A 13,517-nucleotide genomic window follows, 5' to 3' on the forward strand; every position below is an offset into this window, starting at 1 on the left:
ACCTGCCTTCTCATCACTCCCCAATCCTTTTCCAACTGCCCAGCCAGCCACCTGAGGTGGAGCTTGGGGGTCCCAGTTGGATCCAATTTTCCTCCAAGCAACAGGTTCTAACTCTGCCCACCTGCATCCCTTGGCTTTCTTGGCCTGACCACCCCCACCCCTACTGCTCCCCTAAGCCCAGGCCACAAGACCGGCTTGGGGCAGCAGCTCGGGGAGCTGGGGTGGGGGCTGGCGGAGGAGCCCTGAGTGTTGGGGATGAAGGCAGGCGCTGGAGGCTCCACCTTCTGCCCTTCCCTCCCTCCCCTCCCCCTCCCCCTCTCCCCCTCCTTCCTTCCCCAGCCCTCGGCAGCAGCTCAGCGCTCAGTCAGTCTCAGGCTGTCCAGCCAGGGTGGTTGGTGGTGAGGATTCAGGCTCCGTCCTGACGAGGCCGTGGCCTGAGGCTCAGGGCCCCCCAGCCCCTCCCTCCCAATCCACCAGCGTCACCCCCCAGCCCCGAGCTGGACCGCACACCTTGGGACACGGTTTTCCACTTCCTAAGGACGAGTCCCAGACTGGAGGAGAGGTCCGAGGAGGTGAGTGAGTGCGCAGCCCGCTCCTCCGCTCCTCCCTTCCCCGGGCCCAGGCCTGGACCCTGCTGTGGGGCGTGGGGTGGAGAGAGGCTGACACCACATCTGCCCCCAACCCCGCTCCTCTAGACCCGTCAGGGGCAGGCGGGAGGGAAGACAGAAAGGTGAGAGAAAAGGTGGGAAATTCCAGGAGCCAGGATTAGAGCAGAATAAAGAGTCCGTTTTTCTTCCTTTCCATCAACAAACCTCCACCCAAAAGGAGGTTTAAAAAAACCCAAACCCACCCACACCAAGAGACGGTTGGGACCAGGTGGTGGGAAGACACGGAGGCGGGAGCTAGGAGGCCGAGCCAGGGTCTGGCATGTGCGCGGGCCCCAGGGGCTGCAACGGGTCTAGGGGGAGCCGGGCGGGCGCCACCTCGGGGCTGTGCCCGCGTCGCGTCCCGGGCCGCCCTCGGGGCTGCGCGCACGGCCGCTCCATCGCGCCCTCCTTCCCGTCCAGGTGGGCGTTGGACTCTTCGCGAGGACCCCGGCAGTGGGCCCCGGGGAGGCGGCCGAGGCGGCGGCGGCCGGGGGCGACATGGCGGAGGAGCAGGACCTCTCCGAGGTGGAGCTGAGCCCCGTGGGCTCCGAGGAGCCCCGCTGCCTGTCCCCGGGGAGCGCGCCCTCGCTGGGGCCCGACGGCGGCGGCGGCGGCGGCGGCGGATCGGGCCTGCGAGCCAGCCCGGGGCCCGGCGAGCTGGGCAAGGTCAAGAAGGAGCAGCAGGACGGCGAGGCGGACGATGACAAGTTCCCCGTGTGCATCCGCGAGGCCGTCAGCCAGGTGCTGAGCGGCTACGACTGGACGCTGGTGCCCATGCCCGTGCGCGTCAACGGCGCCAGCAAGAGCAAACCGCACGTCAAGCGGCCCATGAACGCCTTCATGGTGTGGGCGCAGGCGGCGCGCAGGAAGCTTGCCGACCAGTACCCGCACCTGCACAACGCCGAGCTCAGCAAGACGCTGGGCAAGCTCTGGAGGTGAGCGCCCCGACCCGCCGCCGGGGAGCCCCCGCGGGCCCTCTAGCTGGGGTGCATTCAGGCTAGACCGGCACTGCCTGGGCCCTTGTCCTGGGAGCAGCCACCTCCTTGATAGAACTGGAGACCAGGTGGGGGCAGCGGGCCCGCCCTCCCCCACAGGTGCCCCATGGGGTTGTGCTGGCTCAGAACTCCAGCGGCCTAGGCCCGGCTCCGGACCCGGGGCAGCGGGCTGGAAGGCGCCCCCTCGTGGTTGGAATTCTGTCGGTGGCAGGCGGTAGGGCCTGGGCTTCTTCCTGGAGCAGTGAGGGCGGGAGAGAGGGAAGGATGGCGCAGGCGTGGGCCACACCACGGGCCTTCACTAACCGCTTTCCCACAGGCACGCACACTCACGGGTGCCACTGCCACCAGTTCCAGTGGTCAGGGGGATGCGGGGAAACGCCTGGAAAAGAACGGAAGGCCTGGCTGGAGAGGCAGGGAAACTGAGGCAGCCAGATGGAGAACTGGGGGCAGTTCAAGGGAAACAAGGAATTCAGACAGGAGTTTTTGAAAGAGTGAGGGATGGAGACCTGCCTGAGGATCCTGTCCTATCCCAGCTGCCTTCACTGTGCCTTCCTGACCCCACCCTACTTCAAGCAGAGCCTTCTTCAACCCCCAGGGAAGGGGACGCACAGAAAGAAGCCTCCCCCTCCCACCCTGTCCCATTGCTGCCAGGCTTGTCTCTCTGTCTCCCTCCCTCTCCCAGTCCGGCGCCATCTTCCTTTCCAGGGCCCCACCCAGCACTGAGTAACCTCCTGCCCCGGCAGCCTGGGAGCTGGAGCTGAGTACCCGGGCAGGGAGGAAAGCTGGGCCCCCTTCCTACCAGGGTCCCTCAGAGCCCCAGGTTCCCTGGGACCAGCCCAAACCTCTGGGGAAAACATCTCCCCAAGGGGTAAGTCTGCTACCCTTGCCTCAGATTTGGGGCTCGGCCTGGCCCCCTTCAGAATATGTAGAGCAGGGTGACCTCCCACCCCTGGAGTCTTGGGCAGCTCCCACAGAGAACAGGGGCTCCCGGAGATGTGAGCCTGCAGAGGTCACCTGATTCCCCATTAGGTTGCCCAAGAGGTAGCCCAGAAAGGCAAAGGGGCACAAAGGCCATGTAACAGCTGGTGGCAGAGCCAGGGCCAGGACCCAGGTCTCCTGAGTCTTCATCCAGTGGTCTTCCCCACACCATCCTTGGTGACTGCAGTGGGTCACCCCTTCACTCTAAGGCCTGGTCAGGAGGTTGTGAGGGTGGGGACAGAGAAAAGGAGAGCAGAAGTGAGGCACATCTGGGGTTTCAGCAAGTTTGGGCTTTATCCGAGGAGCCTGCCTCCCTCCACTTGCCGGCCCCCCGGCACAGTGGAGATTGGGTCTAGAAGGCCAAAAGCTTAGGGTGGTGGAAGGAGCAGGAGGGCCCCCAAGAGACCAAGAGGGATTCACATCCAGCCCCCTGGCCCCATCCTTGCCATGTGTTTGCTGAAGGCCTGGTGCCCCTTCCCCTCCCCGTCCCAGCCCTCAGCATTCTGCTCATCCTGGGCAGGCCCCAGGCTCATTGGGCAGCCTGCTGCGTGGACCCAGAGAGTCCAGCTCTGCCAGGAGCAGAGGTCAAAGCTCTGCCCAAGGTCTACGCACACCCAAGTAGGGCTCACCCCAGGCCAGTACCCTTGGTGCCGTGGGATAGAGAAGAGCAAGTAAGAGACAGACAAGCAGCAAGGAGACAGAAGGGCAGACAAAGCAGGCCCTGGGGATCATAAGCAGGCCACAGCTCAAGCCCAATGAGAGCATCCCACCACCTCCTATTGCCCAGGATTTAAGATTGGACCCTCCAAACAGTCCCTGTCCCTCTTCCCCCAGTCCAGAGCCCTGTCCTTGGGCTCCCTCGGGAGGACTTGTTCCTGGCCACCACTCAAGCTGTGTGCACAGGGACCCAGGGTGCCCCCCAGGGGCCAACCTGGGGTGGGGCAGTCAGGAAAGCAGACACTTTCTCAGGACCCAACCCCAGGGGAGGAGAGTGGCAGGCAATGGCAAGGATCAAAGGCTCTGCCACCAGGTGGGCGGGCCACCTGGATCCTGGGTGGCGGCCCTGAGAGGCATCTGGATATGGGCTGGCTGGGCTGGCCAGTCTCTCCAGGGCTCCTCCTGAAGTCCCCCAGGCTCATGACTGCCAGCCCATCAGGAAGGGGAATGCTTAGGCAGAACTGGAAAACAGAGGCCCTAGACCTGAAAAGAGAAAGATGTGCAGACAGACCGTGTGGGGTGCTGGAAGTAGGTTGGGGTCAGACACACCAGCGTCCAGGTCCTGGCTCCTAAGTGGCTGTGTGCTCCAACTGTCACACAAACCTCCGGTGCCTGCCTGGGAATGACTGTTAGATGCTGATCATATGTTGTTGGTGGGATGTGGGTTGACCTGCCTGGAGAGAATAACTAGAACCAAGAGACTAAAGGGGGTCACAGGCTGAAGCCTCTCCTGACCCCTGGGCCCCCCAGGCCCCTTCGCTGACAGGAGGAGGAGATGGAGCAGCAGCCAGTGCCCCACCTTGGGAGCCCCCCAGTTAGGGCTTCCAGTTTGGGTGGGGAACCAGCCTACCCTCTCCCCGCCCCTATTGCAAACCTTAAAGATGACCTGGAGGACAGAGGCGAAGTGAAGGTGCAAATGAGGATTAGGTTTGCAGTTAGAGCTGTGGTGACATTGGGGGAGGCGGGGGACAATGTTGAGTGAGGGCTGGTGGTGGAGTCAAGATTAAATTTGAGATTGGGCTACATGGTGGGGCACGATGGGTCTGGGGTTAGGAGAGTGCCTGAACAGAGCTGAGGTTGGTCTGGATGAGGCTGGGGTTGGGACTGGAGGTGGGGTTGGCTGTCTGCACCCTGTGAGGGACCAGGCTGAGGTTAGGGCTGGGGTCAGGGCTGGTGGTGGCCCCCCACCCGCACTGGGCTTAGGTTTCTGTCGAGGTTAGGGTACTGCTGTGAACTAGACGGGAGGCGACATGGAGGCGACATGGAGTACAACGTTGGAATCTTCCCTCTCTTCTGGTCTGTGTCCCCGCTCTGCGCCCCCTGCCATTTTCTTGCTCATTCACACCCGGTTGCAGCTAGACAGAGAAGGTTTGGGTAGGAGAGAGACTCAGTGTCCCCAGCCATCCCAGGAGCCTCTGTGCTGAGGCCCACGGCTGGCTGAGCCTGCTCTGTGCCCTCATGTGCAGTTACACACACACACACACACACACACACACACACCCCTTCAGGGCTGCTCCACCAAATCCCCTAAGCACAGTGGCCTGGGTGAGGGGCATGGCTGGGGGGAGGAAGCATCCCATGCCCTGACCCCCAAGGTCCTGCTCTGGGGTCTCCATCCCATCACTCAGCTAGAGGGACCCTCAGAGAAAGCTGGGCCAGGGCTGGACTTGGGCGGCCTTGGGGGCGGGGGCAGCGGGGGAGGCTAAGCCGCAGAGGAATGCTGCTGCCAGCTAGGAGGTGCCTGGTGTGACCACCCCCTCCTATCCCGGGCAGGGAGGGCTCGGCCTTCTGCTGACTGGGAGAAGAGGGCGCCCACTGGGGGCAGGGGCAGCTGGAGAGAGAAGCCCTTTGGGCAGAGGGACAGAGCTGCTCCCACAGAGTCCCTTATGTCTAGGATTCTGCAAATCTGTGTTCTTTCCCCTCAGCCCCCTCTACAAGGTACCTCGTCCTTCCCTCCTCACCCTGGGGCAGCCAAGACTTGAACACCCCCCTCCCTCGCTCCAGCCCTGCCCTAAGGCTGGAGCTGGGTGGGCAAAGGCACTGCCTTCACGGCTTCCCTCCGCTGGCTGGTCTCAGGGCCTGCAGAGAGGGTCTGTCTGCCCTGTCCCAGGGTCTGGGAAGAGCATCCAGCTTCCTCTACCCTCTGTCACCCCCTGGACAAGGAGCTATGATTGCCCCAGGAGGCAGTGCCCACACAGAGAAGGAGATTCACATCTTGCTCCCCTGGTCCCACCAGGCTGGAATTCACAAAATCAGTATTCCCGAGTTGAGGGGGCCCACCCCAGGTCCTCCTGTCCGACCTCCCCCCAAGCAGCATCAGAATAGCCCCTATTTCTCAAGGCGCCCGCCCCCATCCCCAGGCCTGGTGCAAAGCGCTTCCATCCATTACCCTGGCCAGTCCCACAGCCAGGGAAGTAGGTATTACCATCCTCGTTTTATAGTGAGGAAACTAAGGCTCAGAGAAGTGACTTGCCCACGGTCACACAGCTAGTAAGTAGCAGAGACTGGGCTCTTCTCCCTTACCATGCCACTTCTTTGTTTGCACACCCCCAGTCCCAGGGAGCTCACCCCTTAACAAGGCAGCCAGCTCTACTTGCAGACAGTTTTGATGAGAAAGTTTTTCCTTCCTTGAACTGAAGGAAGCTCTGTGCCCCTCATAAGCGCTATTCCTACTTCTAACTCCATTCTCAGGGGCTGCCAGGAGCAACAAGCTGACTCCTTCACACCCCAGCCCCCGAGAGATGTGAAGGCAGAGATCACAGCCCTCTGAGGCCATTGTTCCTTGGGCCTCGCATCTTCCAGTCCATAAACCAAAGGGCAAGCCCCCACCCCAGGCCCTGCCCATTGGGCTCCCCATCCCCGGCCTCATTTCTTCCAGGGCAGACACTCACGCTGGCCCCTCTGCTGTCTCCCCAACTGCCCCACCCCAGGCTGCTGAACGAGAGTGACAAGCGCCCCTTCATTGAGGAGGCCGAGCGGCTCCGGATGCAGCACAAGAAGGACCACCCGGACTACAAGTACCAACCGCGGAGGCGGAAGAACGGGAAGGCGGCCCAGGGGGAGGCAGAGTGCCCCGGCGGGGAGGCCGAGCAGGGCGGCACTGCCGCCATCCAGGCCCACTACAAGAGCGCCCACTTGGACCACCGGCACCCGGGAGAGGGCTCCCCGATGTCAGACGGGAACCCTGAGCACCCCTCAGGTGAGCACTGGGCCGGGAGCTGGTGGGGGACTGAGGAGGAGTTGTGGGTGAGGGGAGCCTGGGCAGTGGAAGAGGTGAAGGCTGGATGGCATGAGCCCCTGACACCCCACAACCATCCTAGGCTCTGGGAAGGGCTCGCCAGGCTGTGCAGTTACCCTAGCTGGGGTCCAGGGGCCCAGAGGGAGCTCAGTGGGGACTCAGGTGCCAGGGGAGGTGGCTGGGCAAGATGGCTGCAGCTGATGGCAGGGGGCACTGCTGCTGGGTGAAGAGGCCAGTGAAGGAGGCCATGGAGGCCAGGGGGTGAGTTGCAACAAGGAAAGTGGGGACAGGATGACTTTGAGAAATGAGAGATCAGATGGAGGAGAGATCTCTTTCCCACCTCCTGCTCTGATGGGGGAGACACGGCATGTGATGTTGAGCACACGCCATGGATGGGCCAGACACACAGCATCTTGTTTCACTCGTTAATTGAGCACCTGCTGTGTGCCGGGTGCTAACTGCGGTATGTGTATTCACTCAGTCCATCACTCTCCACTGTGATGAGGCAGCCACGCTGCCGGGTCTTGGACCTCAGCTGTGTGGCAAGTTACTGTTATTTTATGGATGAGAAAAACAAGAGTAACTTGCCACACAGCTGAGGGCGGAGCCCAGGCATTGCGGCTCCGGGGCCTCTGCTGGTACCACAGCTGCCTTGCTTGTGTTCATAACATACAGAATGCCAGGCATGGGTCGGGCACATGGGCGGTCTTGGTGAGCAGAGCTCTGCCTTCAGGAGACATGCCCCAAGCCCTCCTTTGTGCCAGGCCTGGGAGCAGACACCAGGGGCACAAACGAGAAGCTGTGGTCCCTGGTCTCAGGAGCCCAAGGTCTAGGGGCAGGAGCAGGGATGAAAACAAGTGAACTAAGTACAGGAAGAAGCAAGTGCACACAAAGCCCGTGTGAGACCCAGAGCGGGCATGACCTCTAGAGAGAAGTCATCTACCTGTTCATCCAGTCAGGTCTCCAAAAATATCCAGCTACCTGCCAGACTCTGGTCAAGGAAGGCTTCCAGAAGGAGGCCATGTCTGAGCTGCTTGGTAGTGTCTGTTTTACTGATAAGGAAACTGGTTAAGAGAAGACAGGGGTTTGCCCAGGGTCACACAGTAAGTGACAGAGCCAGGATTTGAACCAAAATCCAGCGCACTTGGCCAGTGCAGAACTCGGCATTGCCTCTGGTCTGATGAAGGAGGCACAGCCCTGCCCTCAAGAAGCTCCTGGTCTCAGGGACCATGGACTGTTCTCTTTGATGGGATCCCCAGTCCAGCCCTCCCACCCCCAACACATGTACGCCTCACCTTCAGAGATTCAGGCACACACAGACACACAGACAGACACACACACACCAGAAGACCCTGGACCATGTACAGAACCACCACCTCAGAATATAACCATGGGTGTGGCTTTTTCTCAGCCTTTAAGGCCCAGCTCAGTTCCCCGTCCTCAGTGAGACCTTCCCCAAGTCCCCAGGGCAGGGTGGGTGGCTTCCTCCGCTGCTCTCCTGAGCCCTCTGTATATCCCGTCATCACAGCACTTCTGATGCTGCCCTCTAGTCATGTGTGGGTCTCTGGATCTCCCCCAAGACTATGGGCTTGTGAAGACAGGGACCCATTTTATTTGTGTTTGTATGCCCTGCACCTGGCACGGTGCCTGGCACTTAGCAGTGCCCCCTAAGTGTTTGCTGAATGAATATGTGAATGAGAAAGTAGACAGACAAAGGAACAGGGGTGGAGCAAGTCAGTTATCTGAGAGCTCTCCCGAATGAGCGGGAGAAGCAGCTAGAGGAACAAGAGTGCAGGCAGCACAGCACAGTGTGGTGGGCACTGAGGGCATGACCAGTGGGGCTGGGTCAGAGGGAACGTTTCCTGGAGTAAGGGGCACTTGAGCTGGCCTTGGGAGGAGGGATGGGGTTGGAGGGGACACACGGCTGTTCAGGGGCCAGGGCCAGAGAGGGCACAGGCAAGCCAGCAAAAGTGAAACAGAGGAGTTAAGAGTGATGAGGGTGGGCGATGTCGGCAAAAGCAGCCAGCAGAGGCCGAGTGTGCGCTGCAGAGAGAGCAAGCGAGTGCAGACCAAAGGGCCAGAGCCCCTTGGGTCAGTGGGAGGGAACAGCGGGAGCAGGGAGGGAAGCCAACGTCAGCTGATGTGGGGAAGAACTTTCCAACAGGAAAGATTTTTCAAAATGAAGCAGGCCTCTCCAGGAGGTGGGTGACAGAGGAAAGTCCTGCTCTGAGTGGGAGGCAGGACCCATCCCTAAGATTTGGGAATTTCATAAACAACTGGAAACCAACCCAAGACCATTATGTAAATGAATGCCAACTTGGGCTGCCCAAACATGTAAAACTTACAAGGTCACACAGTGATCAGCCCTTAGGCTCCTGGGGGCCTCTTGTCTGAAGGTGAACTATCAGAATCCAGAAGCCTCTGACTTTGTTTCCCGCTTTCTCTCTGTCTCCCTTCCACCCAGGTCAGAGCCACGGCCCACCCACTCCTCCAACCACCCCAAAGACAGAGCTGCAGTCGGGCAAGGCAGACCCCAAGCGGGATGGGCGCTCCATGGGGGAGGGTGGGAAGCCTCACATCGACTTCGGCAACGTAGACATCGGTGAGATCAGCCACGAGGTAATGTCCAACATGGAGACCTTTGATGTGGCTGAGTTGGACCAGTACCTGCCACCCAATGGGCACCCAGGCCACGTGGGCAGCTACTCAGCAGCTGGCTATGGGCTGGGCAGCGCCCTGGCTGTGGCTAGTGGACACTCCGCCTGGATCTCCAAGCCGCCAGGCGTGGCTCTGCCCACAGTCTCACCACCTGGGGTAGATGCCAAAGCCCAGGTGAAAACGGAGACCGCGGGGCCCCAGGGTCCCCCACACTACCCCGAGCAGCCGTCCACCTCGCAGATCGCCTACACCTCCCTCAGTCTGCCCCACTATGGCTCCGCCTTCCCCTCCATCTCCCGCCCCCAGTTTGACTACTCTGACCATCAGCCCTCAGGACCCTATTATGGCCATTCGGGCCAGGCCTCTGGCCTCTACTCGGCCTTCTCCTACATGGGGCCCTCACAGCGGCCCCTCTACACGGCCATCTCTGATCCCAGCCCCTCAGGGCCCCAGTCCCACAGCCCTACACACTGGGAGCAGCCAGTATATACGACGCTGTCCCGGCCTTAAAGGGGGCCCTGCCACCACTGCCCCCTGGCCCCTCTGGGTAGCGCATCCCTCCCCCCAGCCCTTGCGCCCTGTTCCTCGCCCATCTCAGGCCTGGTGGTGGCTGTGGAGGAGGCTGCAGAGGCTGACAGCTGAGGGAAGGCTTTCTGCCTTTGATGACCCCAACCCATCCTATCCAGGCTCCAACCCAGGCAAAGCCCTGAGCTACTAGGCTGGGCAGAGGAGGAGGAGGTTGACTGTTGCCCCTAGACTGAAAGATGAGGGGCTGTACCTAATCCCCAGGAATGACCCTCGATCCCAGGACCTGAGAAGGACCCGCTCACCCTCCTCTGGGAGGAGGGGAAAGCATCCAGGGTCGGATGGGAATCGGAGGCCTTGCCACTCCTGTGCCCTTGTCTGCTCTCTCGTGGAGAATGAGGGGTCTGACAAAATCGTGCCACCTGTGCCATGTGCCTAAGAGCAAGGCCAACCAGAGACCTGCATCAGTGCCTGGAGTGGGCTATGTCTGGCCCTCGGGGGCTGAGGACAGCTTTGAACAGCTTCGGGGGGCGTGGGGTGGGGTGGGGGCTCAGAAGGAGGTCTCCTCATCCCCTCAGTGCCCCCTCTCCTCCTGAACACAGGAAGGAATTGGCACAGGGGCCCCAGGACCAATTCTGTGCCAATAACCTCATTCTTTGTCTTATTGAGAAAGAGAGCCCCTGTCTTACTCCACTACAACCTCCCAGACCTAGAGGGGCATCCCAGGAAGCAAGGAGGCAGGGGCTCCGGGAAAGGATTCGGAGACAATTCACAGAGCCTTTCTCCCAGGATCCTGGCCAACTCCCTCTCCCCTCACCAGGCTCTGTGGCCCCTGCTCTGTCAGCCCCAGCCCCTTGGGCTTCTCAGAGAGTTATAGCTGCTCAGGCCCAAACCCTCGGCTCCAGGAGGACACACAGGGCCCAGCCCCCAGGTTGCTGGCAGCAGGCTGAAGACACTAAACTCCTGACATGTACATTCTGCCCTGGCCTTTCGCCCTTTGCCTCCCAGTGGTATCTGAATAAAGTATGTAGCTCTATTCTGCCCCTATTTTCCTGTTCTGCATCCCCCTCAACCCACATGTAACTCATTACTGCCCCCCTCTTATTTATCTCGGTAGCTCCCTCTCCCCTCTCCCTCCCCTAGCTACTTCAGCCCCTACTAACTCTGCATTAAGCATTCCACATAATAAAATTAAAGATTCCAGTTACCACTTGGTGGGCCTGACCTGGCCTGTCTCTTGGTCTCTTATCCCTGTACCTGTGCTTCCTCAAACACTTTCTGGAAGTAGCTAGGGGGGGAATGCAAAGGATAGATAATCCAAAGGTCTCCTCTCTCCCCTAAGAAGGTGGAGGCGATGCAGTGGGTTAGGACAACTGGCATCGCAGTGCGGTCAGTCTGTGCTCATGAGTGAGGCCTCAGATGGCAGCTCCCTCCCCCACTGTGTGCCCACACCGCAGGTGGGCCACTCGCTGCCAAGCGGGAACTCAGTGAGAGCGCCTTTCAAGCAGCCCCTGTGCTTGCCCAGCAGAGAGGGGACCTTGCAAAGAGTTCAAGGGACTGGTCCACTCCAGGATCTAGCTGAGACCTCAGAGCAGCTGCCAGTGTCTAGGTGTAAAGCAAGGATGACAGACGAGCAATCTAATCCTTCATTGCTTCCTCCCCAAGAGCTCTTTCCTAGGCAGAACTCCAACCTGCATTCAGGGGCCACAGGCCAGTCCACCTCAGGGACAGGGTAAATCTCCATGGATGGACGGCTCTGGTTGTTGGACATCCTTCCTTATACCCGGCTCATAATAACAGTAATAGCTGCCATGTACCGAGTGCTCCCTGGCCAAGGGCTTCATGTCATCAGGCCTGTGAGGGAGTGGGTCAGACCGTCAGCCCCAATTTCCAGATGGGGAAGTGACGCTTTCACAGGTTGATGCTAAGTGCTGGTGCCGGAATTCAAAGCCAGCTCTGATGCCAAAGCTCGTGCTCTTAACCATCATCTCTTCCACCTGCCCATCGTTTGCCAGCCCTACTTATGCTTTTAATCTGAAGTGATGCCTCCTTCACTGCTCCCAGATCAGCATTGCCAGCTCCCTTACCTGTTTCTTCTATCTGTGGGCTCCCACCCCTCACTTCCTAGTCAGGACCTGGGGTGGGGTGGGGTGGAGTGGGGAGCACCAAGAACCAGCCGCGTCCTCCAGGGTGGCCAAACTCCCATCTGGAAGCTGCATCACGTGGGCTCTTCAGGCAACCTCGCCAACACTGCTGGCTGCCATGAAGCTTAGTGGTAACTGCAAACCCCTGCTCTTGTAGACGATATCTCTGCCAAGTCAGATCACCCTAAACTGTATATAAGCTGTTTTCTGGTGTTTTGTTTATTTTGTTGTGTTGTAGATAAATGCAGGATTTTATACTGATCTTTAACAGATTTCATCTTGTTGGATTTGACCATTTCCTCACCTGTATTAAATCTTTTGGAATTCTGAATCCAACTTATTAGCTCTCCTTCTGAGCTTTATGTATCCGCAAACTTGAATATCCTCATTCAAGTCACTAATAAAAAAGGTTGAATGAAGAGAGACAGGCCCTGTGTACACCACTAAATACCTCTCCATCATCAGTTCTATTATCTACACTCTTAGGAAAAACTGTCCAATCAATTATGAATCTATCTAATTATATCACCACAAAGTGCAAACTTCTCCATCAGAGCCAGATGGAAAGCCTGCCATCAAGATTCACTCCATCTGTGGCATTCCTCTGACCTACCAGACCACTAGCCATTGAAAAAAGGAAATTTGGTTCATCTGGCCCCATTCTTAGAAAGCCTATGCTAGCTCCTGGATCCCCTGTTTATTATTTTCAAATATGCAATAACCTATTCTGGAATTTTGTTAGGGATCAATCAGTACTAATCTTATTTGCTCATGATTGCTACAACCCAGCCTTTCCCCTCTACTGAAAAGCAGGACATTAGTCCATTTCCAGTCTGTTCACTGCTCCTGCTCTCAGTGGGATTGTGGACACGGAGCCAGCAGGCAGGGGGAAGGGGCTACATCAAAATGAAACCACCACCTCCAGGATCCTGCACCTCATGAGACCCACTGGGATGTCACAGGGGATACAGGAGAAGGGGAAATGCCCCCGAGAGGACAAATGACCCCGGAGAAGTCAGAAGACCTAGCTTGTGCTCATCCCTTAGACCTAAGGTTCCGGATGTGCTCGGGCCTCAGTAAGGTAGTGGCTCCACGTGTAAAGAGAGAAGGGGGCAGGTGTTTCTGGAGAGGATTGAAGAGACTATGCCCAGGTCTGGCCAGCTGAGTAGCAAAGGACTGACCCCTGAAAAGGGAGCAGAATGGGAAGAGGGAGGTGAAAGGAAAACACCCCTTTCTCCCTCTCCTACACCCAATCCCCTAAGGGTTAACCCCTACGCCTCTCCAGCCCCTTCTCTCCTCCCCCGCCCAAACCCCATCTCCCTTTAATCACATCTGATACTGAGCAGCCCAGCAGGAACAAAGAGACCATTTAGAGAAACGGGGCCGAGAAAGTGACCCCCGCACTCTGGGGCGGCCGCCTGGATGCCAGCACAAAGGCGGCATTTCAGAGCTGAAATTTCAGCACCCAACTTGATTAAAGGATTCCACAGGCTTGGAGGAGGGTGGAAGGGGGTACGAAGTCCACTGCTCCCTGAATTAACCCTTCTCCAGGCCAACAAACACCCCTCCCATTCCTATGGATGCTCATCACTCCCACCCTGTCCAGGGTGCAACC

General features: G+C 58.9%; 1 protein-coding gene across 1 annotated transcript; it reads left to right on the top strand.

The window, feature by feature from the left end:
• Positions 1-412: 412 nt before the first annotated feature.
• On the top strand, positions 413-9,886 carry SOX10 (SRY-box transcription factor 10). Its single transcript, XM_058568391.1, has 4 exons — positions 413-572; positions 1,068-1,582; positions 6,268-6,536; positions 9,040-9,886. Exons 2-4 carry the CDS (start codon positions 1,146-1,148, stop codon positions 9,741-9,743), a joined length of 1,410 nt encoding a protein of 469 aa, XP_058424374.1. The 5' UTR covers positions 413-572; positions 1,068-1,145; the 3' UTR covers positions 9,744-9,886.
• Positions 9,887-13,517: the final 3,631 nt, after the last annotated feature.

The sequence above is a fragment of the Diceros bicornis genome, chromosome 25 (genome assembly GCF_020826845.1).
Source record: "Diceros bicornis minor isolate mBicDic1 chromosome 25, mDicBic1.mat.cur, whole genome shotgun sequence".
NCBI lineage: Eukaryota > Metazoa > Chordata > Mammalia > Perissodactyla > Rhinocerotidae > Diceros > Diceros bicornis.